Source organism: Hyperoodon ampullatus (genome assembly GCF_949752795.1).
Source record: "Hyperoodon ampullatus genome assembly, chromosome: 11".
NCBI lineage: Eukaryota > Metazoa > Chordata > Mammalia > Artiodactyla > Ziphiidae > Hyperoodon > Hyperoodon ampullatus.
In genome coordinates this window covers 71832946-71860901 of record NC_136924.1, presented here as the reverse complement: position 1 = coordinate 71860901, position 27956 = coordinate 71832946, and the positions used below count along the sequence as shown (strand labels likewise).

General features: G+C 40.0%; 1 protein-coding gene across 2 annotated transcripts in view; it reads left to right on the top strand.

The window, feature by feature from the left end:
- Positions 1 to 605: 605 nt before the first annotated feature.
- Positions 606 to 27956, top strand: part of BEST3 (bestrophin 3) — a gene marked incomplete at both ends in the record, with an annotated part of 41983 nt that continues 14632 nt past the window's right edge. Inside the window, 8 exons of one of the 2 annotated variants that reach the window (XM_079716017.1) lie at positions 606 to 757; positions 4211 to 4305; positions 4769 to 5002; positions 16271 to 16425; positions 17987 to 18064; positions 18173 to 18325; positions 21510 to 21590; positions 23271 to 23422. In XM_079716017.1, the coding sequence (XP_079572143.1) occupies positions 606 to 757; positions 4211 to 4305; positions 4769 to 5002; positions 16271 to 16425; positions 17987 to 18064; positions 18173 to 18325; positions 21510 to 21590; positions 23271 to 23422 (1100 nt within the window). Of the gene's footprint in view, positions 758 to 4210; positions 4306 to 4768; positions 5003 to 11784; positions 11841 to 16270; positions 16426 to 17986; positions 18065 to 18172; positions 18326 to 21509; positions 21591 to 23270; positions 23423 to 27956 lie in introns of those variants that run through there. The other variant, XM_079716018.1, reaches the window with a different exon arrangement.

The window sequence follows — 27956 nt, the reverse complement described above, 5'->3', positions numbered from 1 at the left end:
GCTCCACTAGAGAGACAATTAAATTAAAACAACCAAAAGTAACCCATCAATTAAATTCCCACAAGGGGCTGGCTTCTCCTGATTTCTAAGAGAGGCATAACTTTCTTTTAGGAAATTTAAGGGTGAAATAAATACCTCTTTACACATTTTAGCAAATAAAGCCCTAAACAATAAGTTTGACCACTGCTTTTGAAAAGGTCAGTTAATATAGCATATCAATACCTTAAATCTTTCCATGGATTCAGAAAATATATGATAGATCATAATACATCATATCTCATACATCTCATTTAGTCATTCAAATATTTATTAATAGCTATATAATCTCAAAATATTTAGAAATGAAGGCAAGCTTAAGATTTCTAATATTTCTTTTTCCAGACACTCCTTTCTTCCCCTTTTCTACTAAAAGATTTAGCACTGAGTTGGTGGTTATCTCCAAATTCCAAATTGTTCAAGCTGAGAAAGGCAAAAAGTAGAGATGGTTGACTGGTTGCTGGTTAGGGTTTCTTTTGAGATACAGATTTATGCTCGGTCTTAAACATTGCTTTTTACTTGTGTGTTGTCTTCTTGCTCTTCTAGAAAAAAAAGAAAAATTATCCAAGATGACTGTCACTTACTCCAGTAAAGTAGCAAATGCGACTTTTTTTGGATTTCATAGGTTACTCTTCAAGTGGAGAGGCAGCATCTACAAACTACTATACAGGGAATTTATTGTTTTTGCTGTACTTTACACAGCAATAAGTTTTATGTACAGGTACTTTCCTTTGCGTGTGTCCTTAATGGCCATTAGATAGCATATATGAATACAGTCTCAAAAATCCAAGCCCTTTGGCTGCCACTGGCTTTTGCATTATGTGACCTCCTCCTTTGCATGATCCTCTGTTGCCTACTTCTCCCCAGGACTGGGTATTTTAATCCACACCTAACCATTTTTAGGATGTTAAATAGACCCTAACCGTCATGTTCAGGCGGCTCTCATTCAGCCCCACTTTAATTGGTCATGATGAGGTATTAGTTGTGCTTCAAGAATTTTGCTATAGGCATAAAATGAAAGATTTATACCTAGAACCTCACTAAGTGATGATTTTGAATGGCAAAGTCCACAGACAAATAATTATTTGTGCTTCTCTGAACTATGTTATTCATAGTTTGAGTTTCTGATTTGACAGTTTGCAGCGACTACCTACATAATTAACATGTTCGTGAATAGTGTGTATCAGGCAACTTTCCTTCCTCTTTCTTGGAATGACGAAATCTTATCCAAGTTGGTGCCCCCAACCTTACCAATATCTCAATTAAAGAAAAGGCCTGAAAACTAATTTATTTTCTTTATATCTTCTGAGTTCAGGGCACATTATATTCATAAAAGACGTTTATTCTTTATAACCTCACAACCTTTGCCTGTCAGATTGACAGGAAATATGAGCAACATCATGTCCAAGAAATACTTTTATAACTAAAAATTATAGTCTTAATAAAATTTTATCAGTATTATAAAAGGGAAGCTTTATTAGTTTTTTAAATTAATATTGATTGCATACATTTCTTCTCTGGGGAGAAGTTAAAACTTAAAATAGAAAAGCTAAAGGTTTTTGAGGCTGTATTTCCACCTTTACTGTGTTCATCAGTTTGTTCTTTTTCTTCTGCATACAATGGACAAATTTGTGAATCATTGTTTTCACCTACATTCTTCCTTGCAGCAACAGGACACCATGTGAAGAAGAGGGACGTTAATTTGGCTAGCTGATAATGACCAAAATTAGAATAGGAAGAATTACTTTTGTTACATATCAAAACTACAGTTCCAAACAAATGTATATATTGGTATACATTTTGGCAAAATATCTTTACAAGGAAAGTTTTATTAAAAATCTCTAATAATTTTTCAGATTTGTCTTCTAAATACGGTATTATTTTGATGATTTATTTATGTGTCACCTACTCCTTCAGAATATGAAATGGTGGAAGACACATGACATTTCAGGATAATTGTCTCATTAGTTTATTTTTATTAATGTGAATTTATTGCTGCTACTGCTTCTTAGAATAGAATAGCTCTTAGAACAGTTGCATTGTAGCCAGAAATGCTCCATGGGGCCTTAACTTTGACTCCAATATCTTATTTATACCCCACAAAATTGTATGCACATATGTTTTCTAAAGACCAAAGAGTGCTTACATTTATAACAATAATCATTAGTTCAAGCCATTTTTCATTTTTTAAAGTTCAAATGTAAAAGTTTATTAAAATAGACCCTTATATGTTGATCAAAGCTCTACCAAGAACTACAGGTTGAATCTGTCAAGAAAGTCAGACATACCTGTAGACGAATACAGACATAGTTTCATTCTCATGTCTACTAATGATGCTAAGTTTTTTAATCCTGTTATAAGCAAATAGTTATACCTAGCAAAAAAATCATAAGACAGAACCAGAATTCACTAGTTTGATTATATCTCTTTTTATTCTGGGATGGATTTGACAAAATACTCGCTGTGGTACTTTCTAGCTAGTAAGATTTCTATGTGTCTATCAGCTAAATATTTTTTCCTTTGGCCAACTATTAATAGTAACAACCACTTTATTATTTCTTAAGTGTGACACCATATGCTAAGTGGTTTTATATATCATATATTCTTTAATCCTCATAACATTCCTGATACATATAAATAGGTATTAATTATCCCCATTTACAAATGAGAAAACTGGGACTCAGAGAGATTTAAAAATATGCTCCAAATCCAAATCTGTTAAGTGGCAGATCTGGGATTCAAACCTGGCTCTGTTAAACCCTACGGTCTGTGCTCTCCAAATTTAAATTCTCTCTGATCATTTTTATTTGAGTACCAGAAAGCATTCTGGCTGTAACTTGTCATCAGCATGACCTTGATAGGCCTGTCCACCAGGTGATGCCTCTCTTGTCAGCTTTTCTTGATTTCAGAATTTCTGACACCTCTTCCAAGCTGAGGCAGGAACTCCAAGCCCACCCTGCACCCACACACCTCCTTGGTCAGCACCAGCTCCCAGATCTTCATCTGCAGTCTGGTCTGTGGCTCACTGTCACCTCATTATCCCTCTGCGTCCTTCTTCAAAGTTCTACTGACACAAATAGGCCTCTGACACATGCTATGATGAGTGTTTCCAAGGGATTCCTTTCTCCCTTGGAAAAGCTGCATTCATTCATTTATTCAAATTCATCTGTGTTTTCTTTCTGGATTTTGATCATTATTACTAACCTGCCTTGAGATAGTTCTTCTGATTCTGAGTCTCCTCCTTGCAACATAAATACCAATAATAGCTTCATTAAATGGAGTTATGTTTAACAATACCAGAAAATGGGTTTGTGTCAGGTCCATAATATAAATTTTTATATTTATACTATAGAAATAAAAACCCACCAAACATAATTATAAAAATTTCACTACTAATTGTTAAATCTGTGTTGTTTTATATTATAAATGTATATTTTAAATTCTTTTATTTTGAAAATTTTTTTAAAGATTTTTTTTTGATGTGCACCATTTTAAAAGTCGTTATTGAACTTGTTACAATATTGCTTCTGTTTTGTGTTTTGGCTCCAAGGCATGTGGGATCTTAGCTCCCCGACCAGGGATCGAACCCATACCCCATGCATTACAAGGCAAAATCTCAACCACTGGACCGCCAGGGAAATCCCTTAAATAACTGTAGGCTTTAAAATAAACAGTTATAACATCCCTTGAAGTACAACATGTATAATCAAGAATGTACTAAGTAGCATATTCATGAAAAAGTAAGATCAGGATGTCGAATCCAGGGTTATTATTCAATAATTACTTAATAAGTGCAATCCACTTAAGGCACTCTTTTTTAAGTACATATGATGAATAATTGGAAAATGGACTCTTTTATGAAGTATTTTGCTCTAAATCCAATGCATTAATCATATAAAAAATTTAAAATATGAAGTATTTAAAAATAAAATGGTTACTATGTCCCACTGTGTAATGACCAACAACATTTATGTACTAAAAACGCTAGTTCTTAAAACATTCAGCAGTTAAAAAGGTTTTGAGATACATCAGCTTAGGTAGAAAAGAAAAAATTATTGCTCCTTAAAAAAAAAATGAGGTTATTTTTGCTTAATTGTTTGCACTGAATGTCACTTGCAAAGCAGGTGCAGAAGTATAATATCATAAAGGGCTGTGCATTTTATTTTTGCTCCAGATTGTTACTTACAGGAGCCCAAAAACGTTACTTTGAAAAATTATCAATTTACTGTGACAGATATGCTGAACAAATTCCAGTAACCTTTGTGCTTGGTAAGTATAGGTCACATGCAGAATGCAGCCACACAGCTGTCTCTATTAGGATAACACCAATGACTCTGCATGGGAGTGTTTCCAAGCTGAGAGGCATGCCTGAAAAGTCACTGCTTGCAATAGAACCAGAATCATCCATAAGGTTTACCTTCAAGGCTGCTTTTGCTAAATTAACAACCAACAAGTTTGAGGTAATAATCTGCTCTTGGACAATTCAGCTTTATTTTCACTAACTCTCCATTTTTGCCGTCAATATTTGAGTTCTAATACCCACTTACTGGGTGCTACAGCATTGCGAGGCACAAATTACATTTTTTTTCTGGAGGGCAAAATCATTAGATATGGATAACAACATATTTTTTACGCCCCGATCCCTAAAAAAACTAAAATTCTGCTGAAAGCATCAGTGTCAACAATATGTCTACAGTAAGAAGTTGCTTTACAATTTCCTGTTATTCTACAGGGTTTTATGTTACTCTGGTGGTGAACCGATGGTGGAACCAGTTTGTGAATCTGCCCTGGCCAGACAGGCTGATGTTTCTCATCTCCAGCAGTGTTCATGGAAGTGACGAGTATGGGCGCCTGCTAAGGAGGACACTGATGCGCTACGTCAACCTCACATCCCTGCTCATCTTCCGCTCGGTGAGCACGGCTGTGTACAAAAGGTTTCCAACGATGGACCATGTGGTTGAAGCAGGTATTGGAAATGACTTTTCCTTCCATGGGGCTCCTCTTGACCTCGATCAGAACTTTCAAAGTTCCTTTGAAAATGCTTTTTATTTATTCATTCATTCAAGAAACATTTACTGATTACCTATCATGTGCCAGAAACAGTCTTAAGAGGTAAAAATGAACAAGTCATGGTTCCTGCCCTCAAGACATTTACTTGGGGGGCAGAGCAAAGGAAACAGCAGACAGTCAACATCAAATTAAGTTGCAAGCAGTCACCTGGTCCATAATATAATAATTATCATATTTATTCAAACCTTCTGTAATATCGCCTTACATTTGCTAGCACTTTACAGTTTATGCACTTTCATAAATATTATTTCATATGGATCTCAAAAAAACCATGAGAGATTCAGAGAGGTTATGACCTGTTCTGGATCACATAGCTCATTAGTGGGAGCGCCAAAATTTCAATTCAGGCTCAGAACTCCTAACTTAATCCTTCCCCCCAACACCTACCAAACACAGCAGATTCTGGTAGGAACCAGAAATGCGGCTTTTCATCTAGGCAGAGCCTGAGAGGTGGCAGTAAAAGGCTGCTTTAGTGGGGGTCTGTTGTCTCTCCTATTCCTCAGAGTAGATGCAGTTTTGTACCTGGGCTTCTGGACACAGGATGCTGAGAACAAATCACGTTTGAAGAATGGTTCTCTTTGGTGTGTTAATACTTAGCAAAGAAGCTGTTAAACCAGCCTTCAAGGGGATGAGGATTAAATGAGATCATTGTTGGCACGTACAGAATAAAAATGGGGTTTTGCGCTGGGTTGTCTTTGATCCATCTGAGAGTATGTTGGAATGTATAAATGAATATATAGCAGATATAGGACCCATGAGATGATTCTGCCTTTATATTGAGTACAGTCTCAAATTAGGTTGCTTTATCCAGTCTCCTTTTCTGAAATGTCCTTGAAAAAAAAAAAAAAATATATATATATATATATTTAAGAGTAGCATGGTTTGTTTGTTTTTGGAGGTTTGGGGGCTTTTGTTTGATTTGGTTTTGTCTTCTCAGATGGCGACATAGATAGTGACTCAGAACACAGAGTAAGAGTTCAAATCCTTCTCTATCGCTTACTGGCTACATGACCTTGTCTGAGTTACTTTACCTTTCTAATGCTTCAGTTTCCTCATCCATAGGGTGAGTTTAGAGTGATTTATAATACCTTTTACCTCATATACCTCATAGGCTTGTTGTGATGATTAAGTAAGTTAATACTTGCAGTGTCTAGAGCAGTACCCGGCACATGGTGTGACATGAGTTCTTGCTATTAATAATGAAATCATCTAGTACAACAGCCTAACATAGACCTTTGGTCACTTTAGAAGACTCATTTGATATGACATCCTAGGTCTTCTTGATCCCCTATGACCAGGAGACTGTGAAAGGTAAGGTGGAAATAAGGAAGGAGGAGTTTAGAGGCCGTTGTTAGGGCTACAGAGCAAGATGTGAGAAAGTAATGGGGAGCAAGGAGTCGGTTACAGATTCAGTTAAATTCAGTAAATTCAGTAAAACCAGTCGGAACTTAAAAAAAATTAACTGCCACCCTTCCTCCAAATTTAAAAGTGGAATACTGCATCAGAATGACCAAGTTTAAAATGCCACTTGATAACTTATTTTTCTTACCCTAATGTCTAAAGGATCAAATGTGATAAGCATTTCGACCTATGAAAAAAGTCCTAAAAACAAACAAGAAACGTTTGGCCCATTCCAAATGGATGAGTGACAGCTAAAGTTTACTTGGATGAATAAAGGTGACATTTCTGTAGTCCGGACACATCCTTGGAAAGAAGAAAGCGCATTCTGACAGGAATCAGACTCCAGGCCCGATTCTCAGAGCGAATCTATCCTCTCAGTGTCACCTTCATATTAAAAGCACATGGGGTGGCTGGTGACAGAGAGGGCTTTAGGGCCTCTGGTTAGACGTGAGCTCAACGAGGGCTGAGTTGTGCTCAGGTCTGAGGGGCAAGTAGAAACGGCGAGATGAATGGGAGAATGATCTGAGTTCATTTCCTTTAGGTGCACTTTTCATAATACCGACACTCACTCCTTATCAAACTTACACAAACACCGGTCAGTACTTGCATCGACACTTTCCCCCTTTCCAAGGCATTTGGAACACTCGAGTGCTTCTCTCTCCCCTACCACCAGTACCCGCAACCATTCCAAGGGCATAGGGGAATCATTTGCTCCTTGAGGTGCATTTACATGAGTATGTCTCAAGGTGTGATCCACAAACCCACGGGCCCTTTACATCCTGAATAACTTGAGTTGTTTATTTAAAATGCATACTCCTGGGACTTCCCTGGTGGTGCAGTGGTTAAGAATCCGCCTGCCAATGCAGGGGACACGGGTTCGAGCCCTGGTCTGGGAAGATCCCACATGCCGTGGAGCAACTAAGCCCATGCGCCACAACTACTGAGCCTGCACTCTAGAGCCCGCGAGCCACAACTACTGAAGCCCAAGTGCCTAGAGCTTAAGCCACCGCAATGAGAAGCCAACGCACCGCAACAAAGAGTACCCCCGCTCGCCACAACTAGAGAAAGCCCGTGCACAGCAATGAAGACCCAACGCAGCCAAAAATAAATAAATAAAATAACTAAATTTATTAATAAATAAATAAATAATAAAATAAAATAAAATGCATACTCCTGAGCCCCACGTCAGACCTACTGAATCAGAACCATTGTATGTAAGGCCTGGAAAACCTGCTTTTAAACATGCTCTTATGTTGCTATTTTTATATACTGAAGTTTGAGAAGTAAGGAGTCTTTTCTGGGATGCTTATTTTTTTAACCCTTTTTCTCACCCCCGGGGTAAAAGGCTTTGGCATTTGTCAAATAATTCATTACTAATAACAAAACTGCAACAGTTAAGAAAAGGGTGAATTCAAGGTTTCAACCATGCTGGAGGCTCCAGAATTGCTCTAGATGGTAGCCTCTGAGCAGTCTACTCAGAGACTACCATCTAGGGGACTTGAATTAGACCTGCCTGGACACAACGAGCATCATTCTCACTTCAAGTTTTTGTGCCGCGTCTGAAGGAGGAAGAGTGCTGAGGGTGACAGGACGGGGCTGAAGGCTTGGCAGGTGCCCTCTGGGGCCATCACTGGTGATTGCAGTGTAAAGGTCTCTACTACTCTCTTTCACCCCTAAGTGTTTTCTCAAAAGGCAGAAGAAGGGGTAGTGGACCAGCATGTGCCCAACAGGAATGCAAGGTTTGCATGCTAGGTGGTGGGACAAAGTTCTGAGCCACTGCCTTCCAAGCTGGGGGCCACGCTTCACAGGCAGGGTCCTTCCTGGTCTGCCTCACGGCCACCCGCATGGATGGGCACAGACTCTGTGTCGGCTGGCCACACAGACTTACCAGACTTCCTGCTTCCCAGCAGAGAAGGCTGACTTGGTCTGCACGTGCGTCAGTTTCCAAGCTCTCCCAACTGGGTACGTGTCTCCACCTCTCTCTGTCTGTCCTTGGCCTGTGCCAACGTTTCTGGGAAGAAAAGGAAGTTCAGGGATGGCAGAAAATGTTTGGCAGGTGCCCTGAGCCCAGAGCCAGGGCACCTGCTCCACCTGAGGGCAGAGAGGGCTGGCAGTAAAGCACAGGGGCCCCAAAAGTGTAGGGGCAAAGGCAGGAGGCAAGGCTGAGGGCGCAAAAAAAAAAAACCTCTTGTCAGGTGACTCCCTACATAAACCCACCTGTCTGGGAAGGTACATGTCCTCAAACTTCAGTGCACTTTAGACAGTGTTAAAAAAATCAATACTGCTAAAAACACAGATCCAAAGACACCACCCCCAGAGATTCTGATTCAGTAGTTCTAGGCTGGGGTCCAGGAATGAGTGTGTTTAACAAGCCCCTGGACACTTTGAGGAAGGGGGTCCCTGGATCACACTCTGAGAAACAGGGGGCTTTAAGGCAATGGGAGTTGCCCTCCAAACTCTTTGTATTGCTTCAGGGAGGGTCCCTGTCACAAAGATTCAGGACTAGCAGGACAAAAACAGTGAGAGGACGGAGAGAATGAAGATCAGCACCTCCTTCTGAAGCATATGGCCATTGCTTGACTACAGCTGGTGAGCTAGGTCACTTACCCGCCGGTCCCTGACATTCCTTGCTGTTAAGCTGGACACTCAATTTACATTAATCTGGGAAATACATATGCTTTGATGTTACAGGTTACATTTCTCGAATTAAAAATTAAAATTTCTTTAGTTATGCCCCCATGAAAATAGAAATGTAACAACTGAATGCAAAATAATGTCCATTATGCTGGAAATTCCCTGAACTGGTCTGTTATCAAACAGTTACTTCGCAGAGAAGCTGTAACCCAGGAGTCTCTGTTATTTTCCCTCTTGGCTACAAGCCTGCCCTGAAAAATTCCAGTCGTTTCAATCACCTGCCTTGGAAGATGTCACTCATTCTAAGTCAAGTCACGTGCACAATTCCAGATCTTTGCCAGTTTAAGTGATGGCCTTAATTGGGTGCTTACGTTATGGTATAAGACTGAATCAAAACATTTTATCTGGGGTTTCACAGTGATCAGGAGAGAAAACATTTCCCTTCAAAATTCTTCACCAGAAGCACAAAAAAAGGAAATGGGAAATTACATGCATTCCTCTAAAAGAAACGTTACTAAATCTGTTACTAAATCTGTCATGCTTTTGCTCATTTAACAAAGATTTACTGAGTGTATATGGTATGCTAGGCATTGTGCTGAGCACTGGGGCACAGCTGAAAGCGAGGTCCCTGTCCTCGAGGATCAGTAAAGATTACTACAAATGTTTTCTTCTATGAATCATTTTCAGAGACAAGCATAAATATATTTACAGCTGAACTTCACATCACTCCATTGCATTTCTATTTCTCCAAAATAGTTTCCCTCTGTGCTTGGTAGCCTGTAAGAGTGGTTAAAAGACAGTAAAATTTAAGGAAAGGACACTGTTTTGTTTTCTTAAAGGCCTGGAATCTTAACATGAAGTTCCTTGAGCTTCCGCCCTGACGAGAGAGCCTGTGGAGACGCCATCAGGATTCTTAGTGACATACAGTTAACAGGCATAAATACAACCGACCGAGCTCCCAATTGTCACGTGACTGTTGAGATAAAAGTTCTAACTTTAGATGCACTGTCTGGAAGGCTAGCCCCACACTCAGATCATTTAATCTGTAATCTTCTCTCGCTAAGTAAAATTGAATGGATTTTGTATAATATTGACTTTCTGCCCTGTGATCTGCTGTTCATGTTTTTCCTGATGCATTCCGTGCTACTGGGGTTCCCTGGTCTCTGAAATCTCCCACTGCTCTGTGTTACATGAGAGATGATCAAGGGGATGGTGGTATTCACGGCTGTGCCAGTTTTTCCTCTGTTGGCTGAACTTTTACAGGCTGAGTCAGTTACCCCTATAGTCTCACGTGATGAGCCCAGAAGAGACTGAATGTCGTCTTGTGAGTACAACTTGACTCACCTATGTGCACTGGCTCTGCAATGGGAGAGAAAGTACACACCTCCTTGGTTAGTGCCATGGATGGGCAGTCTCAGCCCAATGTTTGAAGGTTCATCACAGCTCTGTTTTAGGAGTTAAATCATGGCTCGCCAATCAATGCTTCTCAAAGGATGATCGTAGACCACCACATTCATTGAATTATCAAGCGTGCTTATTTAAATTGCAGGTTCCCAGACAAGCTATGAAATTTGAATCTCTGGGGCTTGGGACCCAGAAATCCACTTCTAAACAAGCTCCCCAGAAGCACTATGTTTGAGCCAGAACAAGGATGCTAAAATGGCCAGCTTGCTGTGTGACTCTGTACTAGGTGCAGTTGTTCCCAACCTTTGTTACAAGATGGAGTCGCTAGGGATCATTTAAAAATACTGATGGTGGCTCACACCCCCAGACATTAGGATTCGATAGGTGTATGGTGCAAGCTGGGCATCAGGAGTTTTTAAGCTCCCCAGACCATCCTAATGTGCAGCAAAGTCTAGGAACCACTGCACCACAGTGCATCTATTAACTCCTCCAACTTTATCTGCAAATTGCCTCAGATCTACTTACCCAAAGCAAATGGAATTCTGGGCCACCTGGACAGGCCAGGAGTTAAGAGCACTGATTTTGTGAATGATATTTTCTGTGCATCATGTGTAGAAGGCAGTGAACTACCAAATAGGATACTAATTTAGAGACAGGAATACCGCTGACTAGAGATGTTTCACTCGTGTCTGACTCATTAGGAAAATAGAGGAGTTTCTCTCTCTCCGTTCAGTATTGCTAACCCAGAAACTGATTTTACTCAACCATATCCTATTTCAAGCTCTTCAAACTGTGGGTTGTAACTTATTATTGGGTTCTTAAATCATTTTAATGGCTTTGAGCCAGCATTTTTTATGGAATGGAATGGAACAGAACAGAAAATATCAGAGAGCACCTCACACAGAAGAGCCAATAATTGTTTTGGGAACCACAAATATATCTTACTGTAGTTCATGGTTAAAAAATATATATATCTGAATACTGCCCTCCACAATGCCTTCACAGTGTGATTCCATCTCTCTCTCAATCCCATTTTGCCTCACTTTGATTTTCCCAGTTGACAGGGATTTCTAAATTTCTACTGTTGAATTTAAAGAATGGCTGCAGTTGAATCTGGTGGCTTCATTCCATTCATTTGGAAAGTACAGAGAGGAAAATGAGCCAGGCTTGTTGCAATGTGCCTGAAAAAGTCATCTCTGAGAAGGGCTCAGATGCTGAATGCACAACTTTCTCTTTCAGAAAGAATTGGCAATAAACCCATCCTGCCTAAAAGTTTTGAGAAGCAGAGCTTTTAGCTTTTCTCCTAATAGAGCCTCATGTACGCACTCTGCTTTAAAGGCAAAAGACATCTGCCTCAGCTTCAACTGAATCTGCGATTACCGGAATATTGTTTATTAATGGACTTAATTGGTCCTTTGGTTTGAAGGCAATAAAATTTTGCCTTAAAGTAGCAGATCCTACTCCATCAAGCCACAATTCAAGACACAAGTAAATACAAACATATGTGTGTGTGTGTGTGTGTGTGTATATATATATGTAAATATATATATATTTTTTTACTCTGATTTGAAATATTAGAAAGGGTTCTTCGGGATACGCAATATGAAAATTGCTGAGCAGAGCTGAACTAGCCAGAAAACCAGAAGGAAAAAAGATAGCAAGAGAAATTCAAGGCAAATGTAATCGCAAGATATTGAATAAAATAGCAATGTCAGGGTGTGGATAGGGTCTGAGGGAGCGTGGCATAAAGACAGACATGTGAAGGAGACAGGGTAGTGTGAGGACCAGCCAGCTGATGGTGCAGCCAAACTGTAGCAAATCAATACCTGTGGTTAACAAAGACTTACAGACGAGGATAATGATCACATTCTGAATATATCATCAGTCTCTGGTTAAAATGGCCTGAGGCACTGATGAGGATAACATTCCATGTAATAATAAATGCTCTTTGAATTGATTTGATTAACAATCTAGACTTTTCTTTCAATGGACCAACAACTCAATTTCCAAAGATGGGGTTACTTTGGATAAGATGTGTAACCCTGCAGGAAATAATAAACATTATTCTGCCTGTACACTCTTGGAGGATACATTAATGTCTAGTTCATCTTTCACAGCACCTAGTAAAGTACACAATAAATTTGGGCTGAACATTTAACCGCCCCCCCACTTTCCTAGCTCTACATGTCCCTTTCCAATCACTGGGTGTGCTACACGGCAGGGACTGGGGGGAGGTTACCTAACTCTCGCTTTAGGGTTTGCATTAAATTAACCCTCACTCTGCATATTTGCTTTTTGCTAAGAAGCCAAGAAAGAACTTGCCAGCATAAGTTGATCCATATTCCTGAATAAAAAATAACCAGAGGTAAAGTTATTCTTTGGTCAAATGACAGAGATTGCAGCCAGTATATAAATGCAGGCATTTTTGGAAACTGCACTATAAATCCCAAGACTATAACTGTTAGACAATTGATATGAAATGTCTGAGAATAGTCTTCCAGGGGAAAGGTGAAGGGTTGCAAGTCTTCAAGCACAGAGCCAAGACAGGTCAAGTTCATCTATTAACTACTTATCATCAGATTTAATCATACTCTGCAAGTCTTAAAAAAAGCCAAACAGATTATCTAGATCACGCAACAACTTTGAAATGCACTGAGAAACAAGACAAGAATTCTCAGATTCATTCTTATTCTCGGACCACCAGAGAGAGCCCAATTCCCCAGGCATGGGCAGACCCCTTCAAAGCTAATATAAATAACCTGAGTTTTATCTAAAATTAGTCTCTTGTTGGAAAATATTGGCTCTGTAGTTGTTACTCTGTTTATTTCAAATACTGAATAAACAGAATCTTCATTCAGTGGGGCAGTGATTTTTGAACATTGCTATAGGTCAGAATTTCCTGCAGAGCTTGGTAAACATGTAAATGCCTGGACCCAATTTCATTAAATTACCCAGGAAGATTAAAAGGATGCTTACACCTGGACCTCACTCTAGACCAAATGAATCAGAATCTCAAGGGATAAGGTGAAGGCACTGGAATTTTCTAAAGGGCATTCAGGATAAGGCAAAGGTGCAACACTGGGTCAAGAATTCCTGCCCTATCGAGTCTGGTTTAGCAGGTGATGGTAGAGCCTAGCCCTCTCCATATATAATAGGTGTCACAAGTGATTCAGACACCCACGACCTGTGGACCATATTCTCAAAACACTGGCCTGGATCACATCAAGGATCTAGGTAACTCCAAAGCTCTATGGGTCAGTGACTTTCAAAATGGCACATCTCACTTCTCCTTTGAGTTATTTTCTGTTACAGCAACACCTCTTAAATAAAACTCAGTCTGCATGGTAAGGAGGGAGGATTACTTTAAGCAGGAAAACCAGATTCATAAACCGATTACAGATGGTTAAGGATACAAACTGTGTCACATTAGGGCAAAAGTTGATTTTCATCTGAATGTGTTAGCATTTCATAAGCAAATGATTGCATTTCTGAATCAAAAGTAACTCAAAATTCATATCTAACAAAAATCAGTTTTAGAAACAAGTTTTAATTCAAAAAGCATTTATACTAAATCATAATGAACATTTAAAAGTCCACTTAAAAAGTTAAGGTGTGGGGACTTCCCTAGTGGTCCAGTGGTTAAGGATCCACCTTCCAATGCAGGGGATATGGGTCCGATCCCTGGTCAGGGAACTAAGATCTCACATGCCGCGGGGCAACTAAGCCCTCGCGCCGCAACTACTGAGCCTGTGTGCCACAATGAAAGATCCCGTGTGCCGCAACTGACCCGATGAAGCCAAAAAAAATAAATAATAAATAAATAAAAGAAAATGATTCCTCATGCCCCTATATAATCCTTTAAAAAAAAAAGTCAAGGTGGTAAGTACAAGGATAGTCACTGCAGCATTATTTTTAGTAGGAAAAAAATTAAAACAACTTAAAACTCTATTCAAAAGAGGACTACTTATATAAAATACTGTACACAGTTAAATAGAATGCAGCCATTAGGAAGAATGGGACTTCCCTGGTGGCCCAGTGGTTAAGAATCCGCCTGCCAGTGCAGGAGACATGGGTTCGAGTCCTGGTCCAGGAAGATCCCACATGCCACAGAGCAACTAAGCCCATGTGCCACAACTACTGAGCCTGTGCTCTAGAGCCTGCGAGCCACAACTACTGAAGCCCATGTGCCACAACTACTGAAGTCCATGTGCCACAACTCCTGAAGTGCTTGACATTTTATTTATTTAATTGGTAATTAAATCATGATTTTAACTCTAAAAAAAATAAAGTGTCAAGTGTTTTGAAGCACATCTTTATATGAACAAACCCTGGTACACAGTAGACATTCAATAAATGTTAATAAATAAACCTGCTAACTTATTCCTCCTCTCCTATTAGTCAAATCTCTTCTTTCTCTGGTGTGCAGGTGGTGGGGGTGTGAATAAAAGTTCACATAATATACTATTGGCACTTACCGAGTGCTAAGTATGTGCGAAGCATTATGTTAACCTTGACATATGTTCCTCATCTCAGGTAATTCTACAACACCCCTGTGAAGTAGGTATTACCATCTCTTTTACGCATGAGAAAACTGAGGCTCTGAGAGGTCACTGCAAACTTAAGCAAACTGTTATACACACACACACACACACACACACACACACACAGAGGCACACAAAAATGAAAGAAGCACTTTTAAAGTATATGCGAGGGCTCCCCTGGTGGCGCAGTGGTTAAGCATCCACCTGCTGATGCAGGGGACACTGGTTCAAGCCCTGGTCTGGGAAGATCCCACATGCTGCAGAGCAACTAAGCCCATGCAACTCCTGAGCCTGTGCTCTAGAGCCCGAGAGCCACAACTACTGAAGCCCGCGCGCCTAGAGCCCGTGCTCCACAACAAGAGAAGCCACCGCAATGAGAAGCACGTGTACCGCAAGGAAGAGTAGCCCCTGATCGCTGCAACTAGAGAACGCCCGCACACAGCAACAAAGACCCAATGCAGCCAAAAATAAAATAAATAATAAATAATTTAAAAACTATATGCGAAATGCTGTGGGGACCACGAAGATAATATGCTCTTTGCCCTTCCAAAGGGTCTTAGCAGGGGAAACATTTGTGTCTAACATTATCATAATACAAGGCAAGGGAGAGCACCATGGTGGAGCTTTGAAGGGGAGAAATCCCCGGGGAAGGAGAAGGAAGGAATCAAGGAAGGCTTCGCAGAAGAGGTCCTGGTTAATTAGGAGTTTGAAAGGAGGGGTCAGGATGAAATGTTATGCGATTCACGTGTTCGGCACCGTACTAAGTGCTTTGTATACATTATCACGTTTTATTCTTTTAATCCAAACAATTCTAAGTATTCTTGTTCCCAATTTTAGATGAATAAACCAAAACCTAAAGAAGAGACCTTCCCCAGATGTCCTAGTCCACATTTAATGTCACCTTACTTCCTACTGGCCGCCTCTGTTAGGGATTGCTCACATGTATTGCCTCCTATACCGATATATAACTTGTGTGTGTGTGTGTGCGTGTGTGCACGTGTGCTCGTGAGTACATATTCCTTATCTCTGATACAAGTAAAAACTACTTGAGACAGGAACCTTTATTTTATATTTCTTGAATATCCCCCATTATTTGCTCACATAGTAGACACTGAAATATATACGGTAATATACTAGCGCTAAACCAAGTCTGTATTATCTAGCTATTTTTATTTTGTGTAAAGGTTTTATGACAGCAGATGAAAGAAAATTATTTGAACACCTCAAATCTCCTCATCTGAAATACTGGGTTCCATTCATCTGGTTTGGAAATCTTGCAGCTAAAGCCCGGAAGGAAGGTAGAATCAGAGACAGTGTTGATCTGCAATCATTGATGACTGTAAGTACATAGTAAACTGTCAGTAAAAGATGCTAATCAGAGACCAACAGGGACCTGGATGCAACAGGTTGGACCTGGACAAGTCCAATTTGTTCAATCCTGGTTCCAAAGGAACCAGAAAGACTGGGCTAGTATCAGAACCCTCAAAGGCAGGAGGAGAATAGTACACAGTTTAACTCAGATTGATTGCAGGTGGTTGCTTAGAGGCTCTGTTTTAAACAGAAGTAGGCTTTGTAATAGGCTCTGTAAGAAAATGTTCTTTGATTGATCAGCAATGTCTGCCAGGGCTTGGAAGGATCTGGCACCCTCAAGGAATATTTGCCATCCCTAGCTCCAGGATGCCAGACCAAATCTGGAGTAGAAATAAACCCCTCCAGTCAGTTCCCCCAAATCGGAATATCCCAAGGTTAACGCAGCTTTCCAGATGCTCCAGGAAACAAAACTGTGTTTTCATTAAATGAAATAATCCTGAATTCATTTGAGAAACGAATTTATAGAAGGGCTAGAGAGATTTGTGCCATGACAGTCTCCTGCCTCGATTAAGCTAAAAGGAGTGAATGATTTAAAAATAGCTCCCAATTTAACGTATACTCTTTCTCCCAGTCTTAAATAATAACTTGTGTTCAACAGAGAAAAAAGAAATCAATGGATCCCAGTCCTTCCTGCTTTAAACAGGGATAGATTTTCTGTCAATAGAAGCATTCTAAAGTCTTCATTTGTTGGGAGAACGGTTTAGGATGTATTTAGTTCTTTTTTCTAAGATCTACAGTAAGTATGTTTTCAAAAGCAATAGAGGAAACAAAAAATAATCTGCTCTCCACATAATTTAGAAATGATTTATTTAAAATATTAACCACTGGGCTTCCCTGGTGGCACAGTGGTTAAGAATCCGCCTGCCAATGCAGGGGACATGGGTTCAAGCCCTGGCCTGGGAAGTTCCCACATGCCATGGAGCCACGAAGCCCATGCGCCACAACTACTGACCCTGCGCTCTAGAGCCCGCTCGCCACAACTACTGAAGCCCCCATGCCTAGAGCCCATGCTCCGCCACAAGAAAAGCCACCACAATGAGAAGCCTGCGCACCGCAACTAAGAGTGGCCCCCACTCGCCACAACTAGAGAAAGCCCGTGCACAGCAATGAAGACCCAACACAGCCAAAAATAAATAAATTAAATAAATTAATTAACTTAAAAAAATAAATAAAATAAAATAAAATATTAACCACTGCCTTCCTACCACCACTTGGGGCCAATATATATGTTGGAAATTACGAATTCAATAGAGTAGGGGATATTTCTATACAGTCCTGATTTAATATTTTTTAAAATGTCCAACTGTACTCAATCCCTTTTGCACATTGTTGAATTATGTTGATAGCTTGTCATTTTCAAAATTTTCCTTTTGGAGTGGATTTCAGAACCAATTTCTAGCCTTTCAAAGTCTCTCTCATCATTTTACAGGTGTATTCCTAAAAGTCATGGCCATATGCTGAATCCCAGTAAATATTTATTACCACACCCATCACCTCAGTAAATCGTGTCTAATTTGTTTCTGGCTTAGGAAATGAACCGATTTCGCTCCTGGTGCAGCCTCTTATTTGGTTATGACTGGGTTGGGATTCCGCTGGTTTACACTCAGGTATCAAATCCTTGGCACGTGATTTTTCTTTCTACTTGCCCACTTTGGCATGCTGTCTCTCTCGGGCAGCCAGCGCTGTGCTCTCACTCAGGTTTCTCTCTGTTTCAGGTTGTCACGCTAGCTGTCTACACCTTCTTCTTTGCGTGCCTGATTGGACGCCAGTTTTTGGATCCCACCAGAGGCTACTCAGGGCATGACTTAGATCTTTACATTCCGATCTTTACTCTCCTACAATTCTTCTTCTACGCAGGATGGCTCAAGGTAGCCAACAGTCTCAATGACTGAGACCTGCTCTGTAATCTCCGTCATGTTCCAAACTCTGCACACTGATCCCTTAATGAATCACTCATTCATGAGTGAGTCAAAGGTAGATTTAACATTTAATAGCTCGGAGATGTTATTACTTTTCAACCAGGCATTAAAGTGGCAGGGATGTGGTGAGTACTGTACTGTAGGGGTCTGAAGCAGCTCATTTATACAGATGCTACTCTTTTATGGCCACTGATGGTTTTAAGTCTTTGTGTGCTCGCATTAGGGTTACAACAATGTAATTAAAGTAATAAGTGTACCTGCATTGATATTTTATACCACAACAAGCAACTAAGCAGAGTAAAAGAGAGTAAATAAGAAGCCTTGTATCTCAGACTTAAGCATTAATACTGTATGATCTTGGTTCTGCTCAACTCTGTAGATAGTTAGCTTCTATCCCCTGAAATCCCACTAGCTGTGCCACGACATTAAATGCATTCCATTTTCAAAACCAGAACAGAGACTCAAAGGAATTCATCGGAATCAAAACCAGAAACCCCAGGATTAATGATAATATTTGGTTTGCCAGGAAATTAAAAACAGGTCAGAGCAGTGAAAACAACTAGTTCAATCATCAGTGTAGAATTTTATTTGTTCCCACTACCATCTCCCCCCAACCCCAGATGTATGTGAAAGTATCAGAGGCCTGATTCTTCCATCTCTTTTGTATGTGACAGAAAAAGATCAAAGACAATGGCTTCATTAAGTTAATTGAAATCTAAAGACAGTTTGAAGATAATTTTAATAAAATAGAATTTCAAATGTTTGACCTTCCAAACTGCCACAGTGCACCGTCGAGGCCTTCCAGGTTGTGGAAGCATTTTCTCTGCAGATGCCTTTACTTTCATTGGTTTGAATTTTAACCAGGAAAAATAAATATGTTGGCACTTCAAGTTATCCTCCAAAGAGTAAAGGCATTTCCTTTACAAATGGCAAAAACATTTTTAACCAGATGACAGTGACAATTATTTTTACCCATTTAAGACAGAGAAAGAGTAATAGAGACTAATAGCTCTCATTTCCCATTAGAGAAAAAAGTAGACTCTACTTTTATAAACACAAACTCACCACAATTGGCCCAAACACTCAATCACTCTGGTCTTCTATTGTCCTTTCCCCTGAGTTGTGCTGAGCTTTTTATTCTTCACTTTGCGTCCACATGAGATGTTTGGCCAGCCTGGAAGGAAGAGCCAGCAGTTCCTGACTTCTGAAGTGCTCTCTAAAATATTAACAGTCTTTTCCTTTATAAAATATTTTGAAGGCAAAATATGAAAAGACAATCTTAGCTCTATTAAGAGACAGGTAACCCTAAGAGAAAGGAGTTTTCCCACCCAGTAGATTGGATCTCAGTTTCTAAACAGCAGTTTTTTTTGTTTTGTTTTTTTTGAGGTACGCAGGCCTCTCACTGTTGTGGCCTCTCCCATCGCGGAGCACAGGCTCCGGATACACAGGCTCAGCGGCCATGGCTCACAGGCCCAGCCGCTCCGCGGCATGTGGGATCTTCCCAGACCGGGGCACGAACCCATGTCCCCTGCATCGGCAGGCGGACTTTCAACCACTGCGCCACCAGGGAAGCCCTAAACAGCAGTTTTGTCTTGACAATTCTAATATTTATAAATCTTTTCAAAGTGTGAAAACCCATCTTAATCTTATGAATGGTGTATTATTCAGTTGTTTGCTGGAAATGGAGCCTCCAAGTGAGTAAAGGATACTTTTGTGACATAGTCAATTCAGAAACATGGATATCATTTTGGTAGTTAAATGTAGACTCTAATACTATATGCAGGATGGATCCCATAAAAGTGAAATTCTGGATGTAACAAAAATATTTTCAGGACCCATCCAGTGGCCCATTTAATTTAAGGAAAACCCCAGACAAGAAAGGTAGACAGCCCCTTGGAACTTGCAATGAAGGACTCTGACAATGGATATTGCTGTGACTGATCCAGGGGCATGGGCCCTGCCACAGGCTGTCCCTTAGAACAAGGGGATGTCCTTCTCTAAGTCAGTCGTTCTCAACAATGGCCACACATTAAAAACTCCCGGGAGCTCTACTCAATATGATGCCTGGGCTCAACCTCACACCCATTAAATCAGAATCTCCGGGGGTGGTGGGGTGAGGACCCAGGCATCAATTTTCTTTAAAAGCTCTCCAGGTGATTTTGATGTAGTGGTTAAGACTTAAATCCTAAAAAACACGTAGGTAGATTTTCTACCAAATAGTCTCAGAATCTAGGAACTCAACTAATCAATGGTGCCTTTGTTTTATACACTTGTAAGTTTTTTACATCTAGGCCCAAGGTAAAACCACACACACACACACACACACACACACACACACACACACACACACACACACGTACGTCCAGGTAATAAAAATCAAAGGGAATTAATGAAAATAGAGACTAACAGGTGAGACATATTTGGCATATAAATCTCTCATCAAGAAGGCTATTCAATTCAGGAACATGGTAAGAACATCTAGTACTTACCAACTGTTAGAAGATATATGATAAGAAGTTACTTAACTTCAAAGTAACTTACTAGATAGCCATAAATCCTTTAAGGTAAAACTAAGTAAGAAAAATTCCAGCTTTATGACTTACTAGCTCTGTGACTCATTCATTTAGCAGTTACGTCCAATAATTATGAAATCTCCTTGTATTATTTTAATTGTGAAGTCTTTCTTTGCTGTTTAACCTTGCCCACATTTACATTTTATCTCATCACCTGGCCTTTTGTAAATTCTTTCAGAGCACAGGCTATGTATCCCTCAAAGTGCCTAGCACAATGCCTAGCACAATGCTCTTTTGATATTTGCTGGCTGATTTGTACCTGAGAGTCAGTCATTTGGCTCCTAAACAGCCCATGGCTTCTCCTAGTTGGGGCCTGCATTGTCACCAGCTGAATAGACAGAGTCTTTGGAGAGCAGACTCTGCAGGTGCATGATTCACAGTCTGAGTCCATTCTCACTGGCTGATAAATATCTGCATCTGCAGAACAACCCACTCCGCTCTAGCCTTCCTATTATGAAAGGTGACCAAAGAAAGCAGACAGTGAAACAGGAATCCTCTTCAACCTTCACTCTTAGTCTTCACAGCATCACGGTGGACTTATTCTATGTTCTCAATTGCAGGTAGCTGAGCAACTTATCAACCCTTTTGGAGAAGATGATGATGATTTTGAAACTAACTGGTGCATTGACAGAAATCTGCAGGTTAGAGGAGTTTTTCTTTCCTTTACAAACATTAATAATCTAAACAGACTCTGAACGCCGGCCCCTGAACTTGAGTGCTTTAGCCACAAACAAAAGAGGTTTGGCTATTCAGTATGTTGTTTCGAGGTCCTTTTGGAACCTCACGGATCCTGGATCTCAGTTCCAGTAAAATTTAGTCCCTTTTAAATACAATTTCAAGCCAGTTTTCTTTGTAGGTTTCTTTACTAACTTGACATAGCCACTTCCATCTCAGTACAGACCAATATTTTAATTCATTCTTTAATCTGTTTCCTATTGCCACCTAAAAAGATTAACAATGACATAAAGTGGCAGCCACACAGTTCCCAACTCACATCATGTAGGTCCCTGCAGTCAGATGTCCAGCAGCTGGACACTGGAAACGTGGGTCACGCCAGCCTGTGTCTCAAATCTCCCTCAATCACACCAAATGGACCCCAGAGCCTTTACCCTGAAGCATTATTTCAGAGAGGTTTTTCATGAAGACACAGCATGAGAAAATTTTGTTTTTAGGCAAGACTCTCCTCAACCCATTCTCTTCCCTGAGAACTACAGGCTGAGAAAAGGGCTTCAACTTGCTCATCTGTTTCAAGCCCTTACTCAGCTCTTACACAGGTTAAAGCATTTTGCTGTTGGTTCACAAACTGGCCCCAGTACACAGAGGGCAAGAAGAGACCAAAGAAAAAGGCAGACCGCTCCAGATTGGTAGGTGGCAGGTTTAACAAACTAGGAACTTAATTAAGAGGCTTGTCTTCAGTGGATACAAAATGAGTAGACCTCCACACCTACCTGCCAGAATCCTAAAATTTGATATAGAGGCCTTACTGGGGTTCAGTCATGTATTCAGTCCAGACGGTCTCAACAGCACATTACTCTCTCAAGGTTGTGTCCTTGAAACAGCTCCCACTGTGGGAACAGTGGGCAGAATGTACATTCCAAGGACAGGGGAGAGGAGCTTCCGATTACTCTGGTCCAGCTCACAGGTCAACTGGCAGGTCATGACCTCTGTATTGACCTCTAACAATCACATTGTCAGCCTGTTGAGGAGGAAGTGTAATGCCTACACCACTCACTCTTTGTAAAAATTAGATTTCTAGAGGATTAATAATTTTTTCATGCATCAGTTTGTCAAAGTCAAAAGAAGACCACTATAACCCTAAACAGTATAGGCTTGTTGATATATTTTTCTAAACAAACAAACAAAAATTCAGGGCACATAAGAAATGATATCAAGTATAAATATGTTTATGGAATCAATGAAATGGGATATTGAAATCTTCAGCTTCCTGCAATATCTGGGATTATGTGGTTGCTGTCAGGAAAGCCACTAGACAATTAGAAAACTTTGAGCAAAGAAGAAAGAGGTGTCTCTTCTGCCTCCAGATAAGATGCACTCCACTCTGGGGTATGCACCTTGATGAATCTAGTCTGGGCAGTTTTATGGCTCCACTTATCCCCATTGCCAAGTGCTCTTATGCAGTGAACGACATGTATAACTCTCTGTAGCAGCACTGGTTGAAGCAAATATGAACTACAGACATTTTATTCACTCATTCACACTGTTCTATCCCATTCCAAACCCCATGCACCCACTAAACTTATTCTTTCTTTATAAATACAATTCACATCTGAATTATTCTAACACTATAATGATGATTTTAGGTCTCCCTTTTAGCCGTGGATGAAATGCACATGAGCTTACCCAAAATGAAGAAGGACATTTACTGGGACGATTCTGCTGCTCGACCACCGTATACACTGGCAGCTGCTGACTACTGCATACCCTCATTTCTGGGGTCAACAGTCGAAATGGGGTAAGTGCATTTTTAAAAATCATCAATATTTAGAAGAGAAGTCACTGTTCTGATCTTTTTGTGATGTGGTCCTGAAGTTACTTTCATAAGAACTCTCAATTATTAATACCTTACAATGGTAGCCTTTTCAAATTTTTAGACATAATTAATATGTCCAAGAGAGTGAGAAATTAAAGAGACTGTAGTTTCTGATTTAAATATGGTGTGTGTGTATGTGTGTTTTGAGGTAATTTGCATTTTACCTTGCTTTTATACCACAGCAGATTTTCCAGTAATTGTGAAACTATCCTCTTTCTTTCCTTCCAACTTGAAGAGTAGTTTACTATTTTAATTATACAGTTGTTTATCATTTAATTATGACTATCATAATGAAATGCATCTTAACAAGTACTTGTTGAGTATATACCATGTGTAAGGCACTGTGTTAGACTATTTTGAGACAAGCAAGCCTTAAGATAAATTTTATCAAAAGTGCTCTCTAAGATTATACTTTGATCAAACTGACTTGTTTAGTATACAGGCCAGTGTCTGGTCAGTTGTTTTAACATAACAATCTGTCCCTATGTACTATGAGCTTTAAATAAATGGGCTGAGGCCTGCAGTAAATCATGCACAGTTCTTGAATAATTTTATTAAATCTGATAATGTATCTGATTTTGGAGAAATGTGTGAATGTGGGGGAAGTTTAAGTATATTTGCTGAAGGCAGATGCTACAGTTTCCAAGTAACTTAAAGAGAAGAGTATGGACAAATTTAGAAAAGTAAAAAGAGCCCCTCCAAAAAATTACAGAAAAAGGAAAAACTTCTACGGAGTTTTTCTTATAACTTTTTGGCAAAACTATGGTTCGTTGTTCCCTGAGGCCAATTCTAAGCAGATTTGTGAAGTGAGATCGTGTCTAAAGTTGCCACCTGTGACCTCCTTTCTCTTCCCCCCATACAGTTCAGCCCTCCTCTTTCTCTACTGTTAAAAAACAAAATTCAACTGAGTAAATTTTAAAGATCTTACTGCTTTATTCAACAACTCACGAATTGGGCAGCATCCAATCTAGCAAAGAGAAAGGAGCATCAGGGGGCTATACAAGTGAAAGACTTGTGCAGGCAGAAGGGGGCAGGAAAAAGGCCGTTACACCAGGCAAAAAAGTGGGTTGGTTATTGCAAGGTCACTTTCCTATAGGAGATGGCAGGGGTCTAGAAGGCAGACTACCTAAGTAGTGCTGATCAGGCAAATCCTGATTGATTGGTTTAAGATTCCGTTTCTGGAGGAACCGAAACTATGTCTCCGTTTGGTGACATGGGGCTTAGCATAAGTGACTATTCTGGGCCTGTTTTTAATACTACTATGAGAATATCTAGCTTCAATCCTATCCCTATAAGGCTTTATTTTTAGCTCAATGTCTCCTAATCCTCAAAAATAATGGTTTGGGGTGCTCCTCCAAAAGAACCTCTGAGGCTGAAACCTCTTCAAGACCCAAAGAAAAAGATGACTGAAAGTGGAATCTCAGGAATTGTGGCAAATAATGAGATGATGCAGGAGCCGGGACGCTCACCTTGCTGCCCTCAAAGCACAGCTTGGTGAAGGTTGTCTACTCCTTGCGGCTTCTAGATGCCTGCTAAGCCTGGGCCCTCCTGTCCAGGACCTCCTCCAGACCAAGGTACTCATCCCTACCCCAGCAGACTGCTCAGTCTCCATAAATAGTGATTTCCTGCTGTGCACTTCTCAGCCTTTTGTAATATTGGGTTGGCAAAAACGTTCATTCGGTTTTTTCCGTAAGATGGCTCTAGGAGCGCTTAGTTGTCTTTAGCCCTCATTCAAAACAATTTTGTTAGATTGTATTGTGACAGCTGTCATATCAGTGTGCATTTAAAAAATACTTACCGAGATTGGTGAATTTTTGTGTAGCCATTTTAATATTGAAGATGGAAGGAAAAAAGCAGCATTTTCGGCATATTATGCTTTATTATTTCAAGAAAGGCAAAAACGTAACTGAAACGCAAAAAAAGATTTGTGCAGTGTATGGAGAAGGTGCTGTGACTGATCAAACGTGTCAAAAGTGGTTTGCAAAGTTTCGTGCTGGAGATTTCTCACTGGACGATGCTCCACGGTCGGGTAAACCAGTTGAAGTTGATAGCAATCAAATCGAGACACTAACTAAGAACAATCAATGTTATACCACGTGGGAGATAGCCCACATACTCAAAATATCGAAATCAAGCGTTGAAAATCATTTGCACCAGCTTGGTTGTTAATCGCTTTGATGTCTGGGTCCCACATAAGTTAAGCGAAAAAAACCTCTTGACCATATTTCTGTGTGTGATTCTCTACTTAAATGTAATGAAAATGTTCCGTTTTTTAAAAAAATTGTGATGGGAGATGAAAAATGGATACTGTACAATAATGTGGAACAGAAGACATCGTGGGGCAGGCGAAATGAACCACCACCAACCACACCAAAGGCTGGTCTTCATCCAAAGAAGGTGACGTTGTGTATATGGTGGGATTGGGAGGGAGTCCTCTATTATGAGCTCCTTCCAGAAAACCACATGATTAATTCCAACAAGTACGGCTCCCAATTAGACCAACTGAAAGTGGCACTCGACAAAAAGCATCAGGAATTGGTCAACAGAAAACGCATAATCTTCCATCAGGATAATGCAAGACAGCATGTTTCTTTGATGACCAGGCAAAAACTGTTACAGCTGGGCTGGGAAGTTCTGATTCATCCACCGTATTCACCAGACATTGCACCTTCGGATTTCCATTTATTTCGGTCTTTACAAAATTCTGTTAATGGAAAAAATTTCAATTCCCTGGAAGGCTGTAAAAGGCACCCGGAACAGTTCTATGCTCAAAAAGATAAAAAGTTTGGGGAAGATGGAATTATGAAGTTACTTGAAAAATGGCAGAAGGTAGTGGAACAAAAGGGTGAATACGTTGTCCAATAAAGATCTTGGTGAAAATGAAAAATGTGTCTTTTACTTTTACTTAAAAACCAAAGGAACTTTTTGACCAACCCAATATATTCTGCAGTGGCAGTTTCATGGATATCTGGCAACCTTCTCAATTTTGAAAATTAATAGGAAAAGTTTTTCTGTGAGTTTGTTTTTAGATCACTGAGTAAGCTTTAAACTTCCCCTCCACTCCCGTCATTAATTAATGCAAAGTATTTGAAGATCTACCTTGTAAAAGAAAAGAGACCAGCACCATTGATAGGGCCGGGGAATCATCATGATGACTCTATTTGGACTGCAAGTACCACTTGTTCTCCATTTCTAATGTCCATTGAATTGTTTTTGCATGATGGTTAAAATGATAATTTATTTTGGTCCTCAAGATTTTTATCTTGATCTACATATTCATCCTAATCATCATAATTTTACATTCCTTTGCAAGTGTCCATGTTGTTTAGAAAGTATTAAAATACGTATTTCTCCTATTTCTAAATACAGAAACATAGCATTAGGAATTTATAAGACCTTGGAGAAAATACATAACCCAAATGATTACTGGGAAGATTAAACAAGATGGTAAGCATAAAAACACTCTAGATATAAATGTAGAGCATTATTGTCAACTACTACAGATTTCTTATTTGTGGATGTCAAACTGAGGCACAGAAAGATTAGACAAATCTAAGCTATTTTTCATATTAAACTAACCTTGGAAATTTGGGCAAGAAAATAAAATGCTTGAGAGGAGACCAGGAGGTAGGGTATTTAAGAATGGAGCAAAAGGGACTTCCCTGGTGGGCCAGTGGTTGAGACTCTGCGTTTCCAATGCAGGGGGCATGGGTTTGATCCCTGGTCAGGGAATTAGGATCCCAAATGCACACGGCACGGCCTAAAAAATAAAAATTATTTAAAAAGAAAGAACGGACTTTCCTGGTGGCACAGTGGTTAAGAATCCTCCTGCCAATGTAGGGGACACGGGTTCTAGCCCTGGTCCGGAAAGATCCCACATGCCGCGGAACAACTAAGCCCGTGTGCCACAACTACTGAGCCTGCGCTCTAGAGCCCACGAGCCACAACTCCTGAGCCTGAGTGCCACAACTACTGAAGCCTGCGCGCCTAGAGCCCGTGCTCTGCAACAAGAGAAGGCACCACAATGAAAAGCCCATGCACTGCAACGAAGACCCAACGCAGCCAAAATAAATAAATAAATTAATTTTAAAAAAAAGAAGTAAATGTTCTAGTTCTAGAGTCACAAAATGTTAGTGAAAATAAACAGGTCTATGATTTTAAAAAATAAATAAAGACTCATCACCTACTTTAAAAAAAAAAAAAAAAAGAATGGAGCAAAAAGTTACCAGTTGTCAGAGAGAAACCTGTAGTTAAGATGGCCTATTTACTAGCAAGATGGACCAGGCACAGGCAAAGGCCAGGGTCTATTAGGGGAGGCTTTTCTGAGATGTTTAACTGGACTCTGCTAGAACCAATTGATCAAAGAAACAACTAGGCAAAAGCTCACTTGATCTTGACTTTCTGCATGAATGAGGACCCTAAAGGGGAGCCTCACAGTCCAGGAAAGGTCACTGCA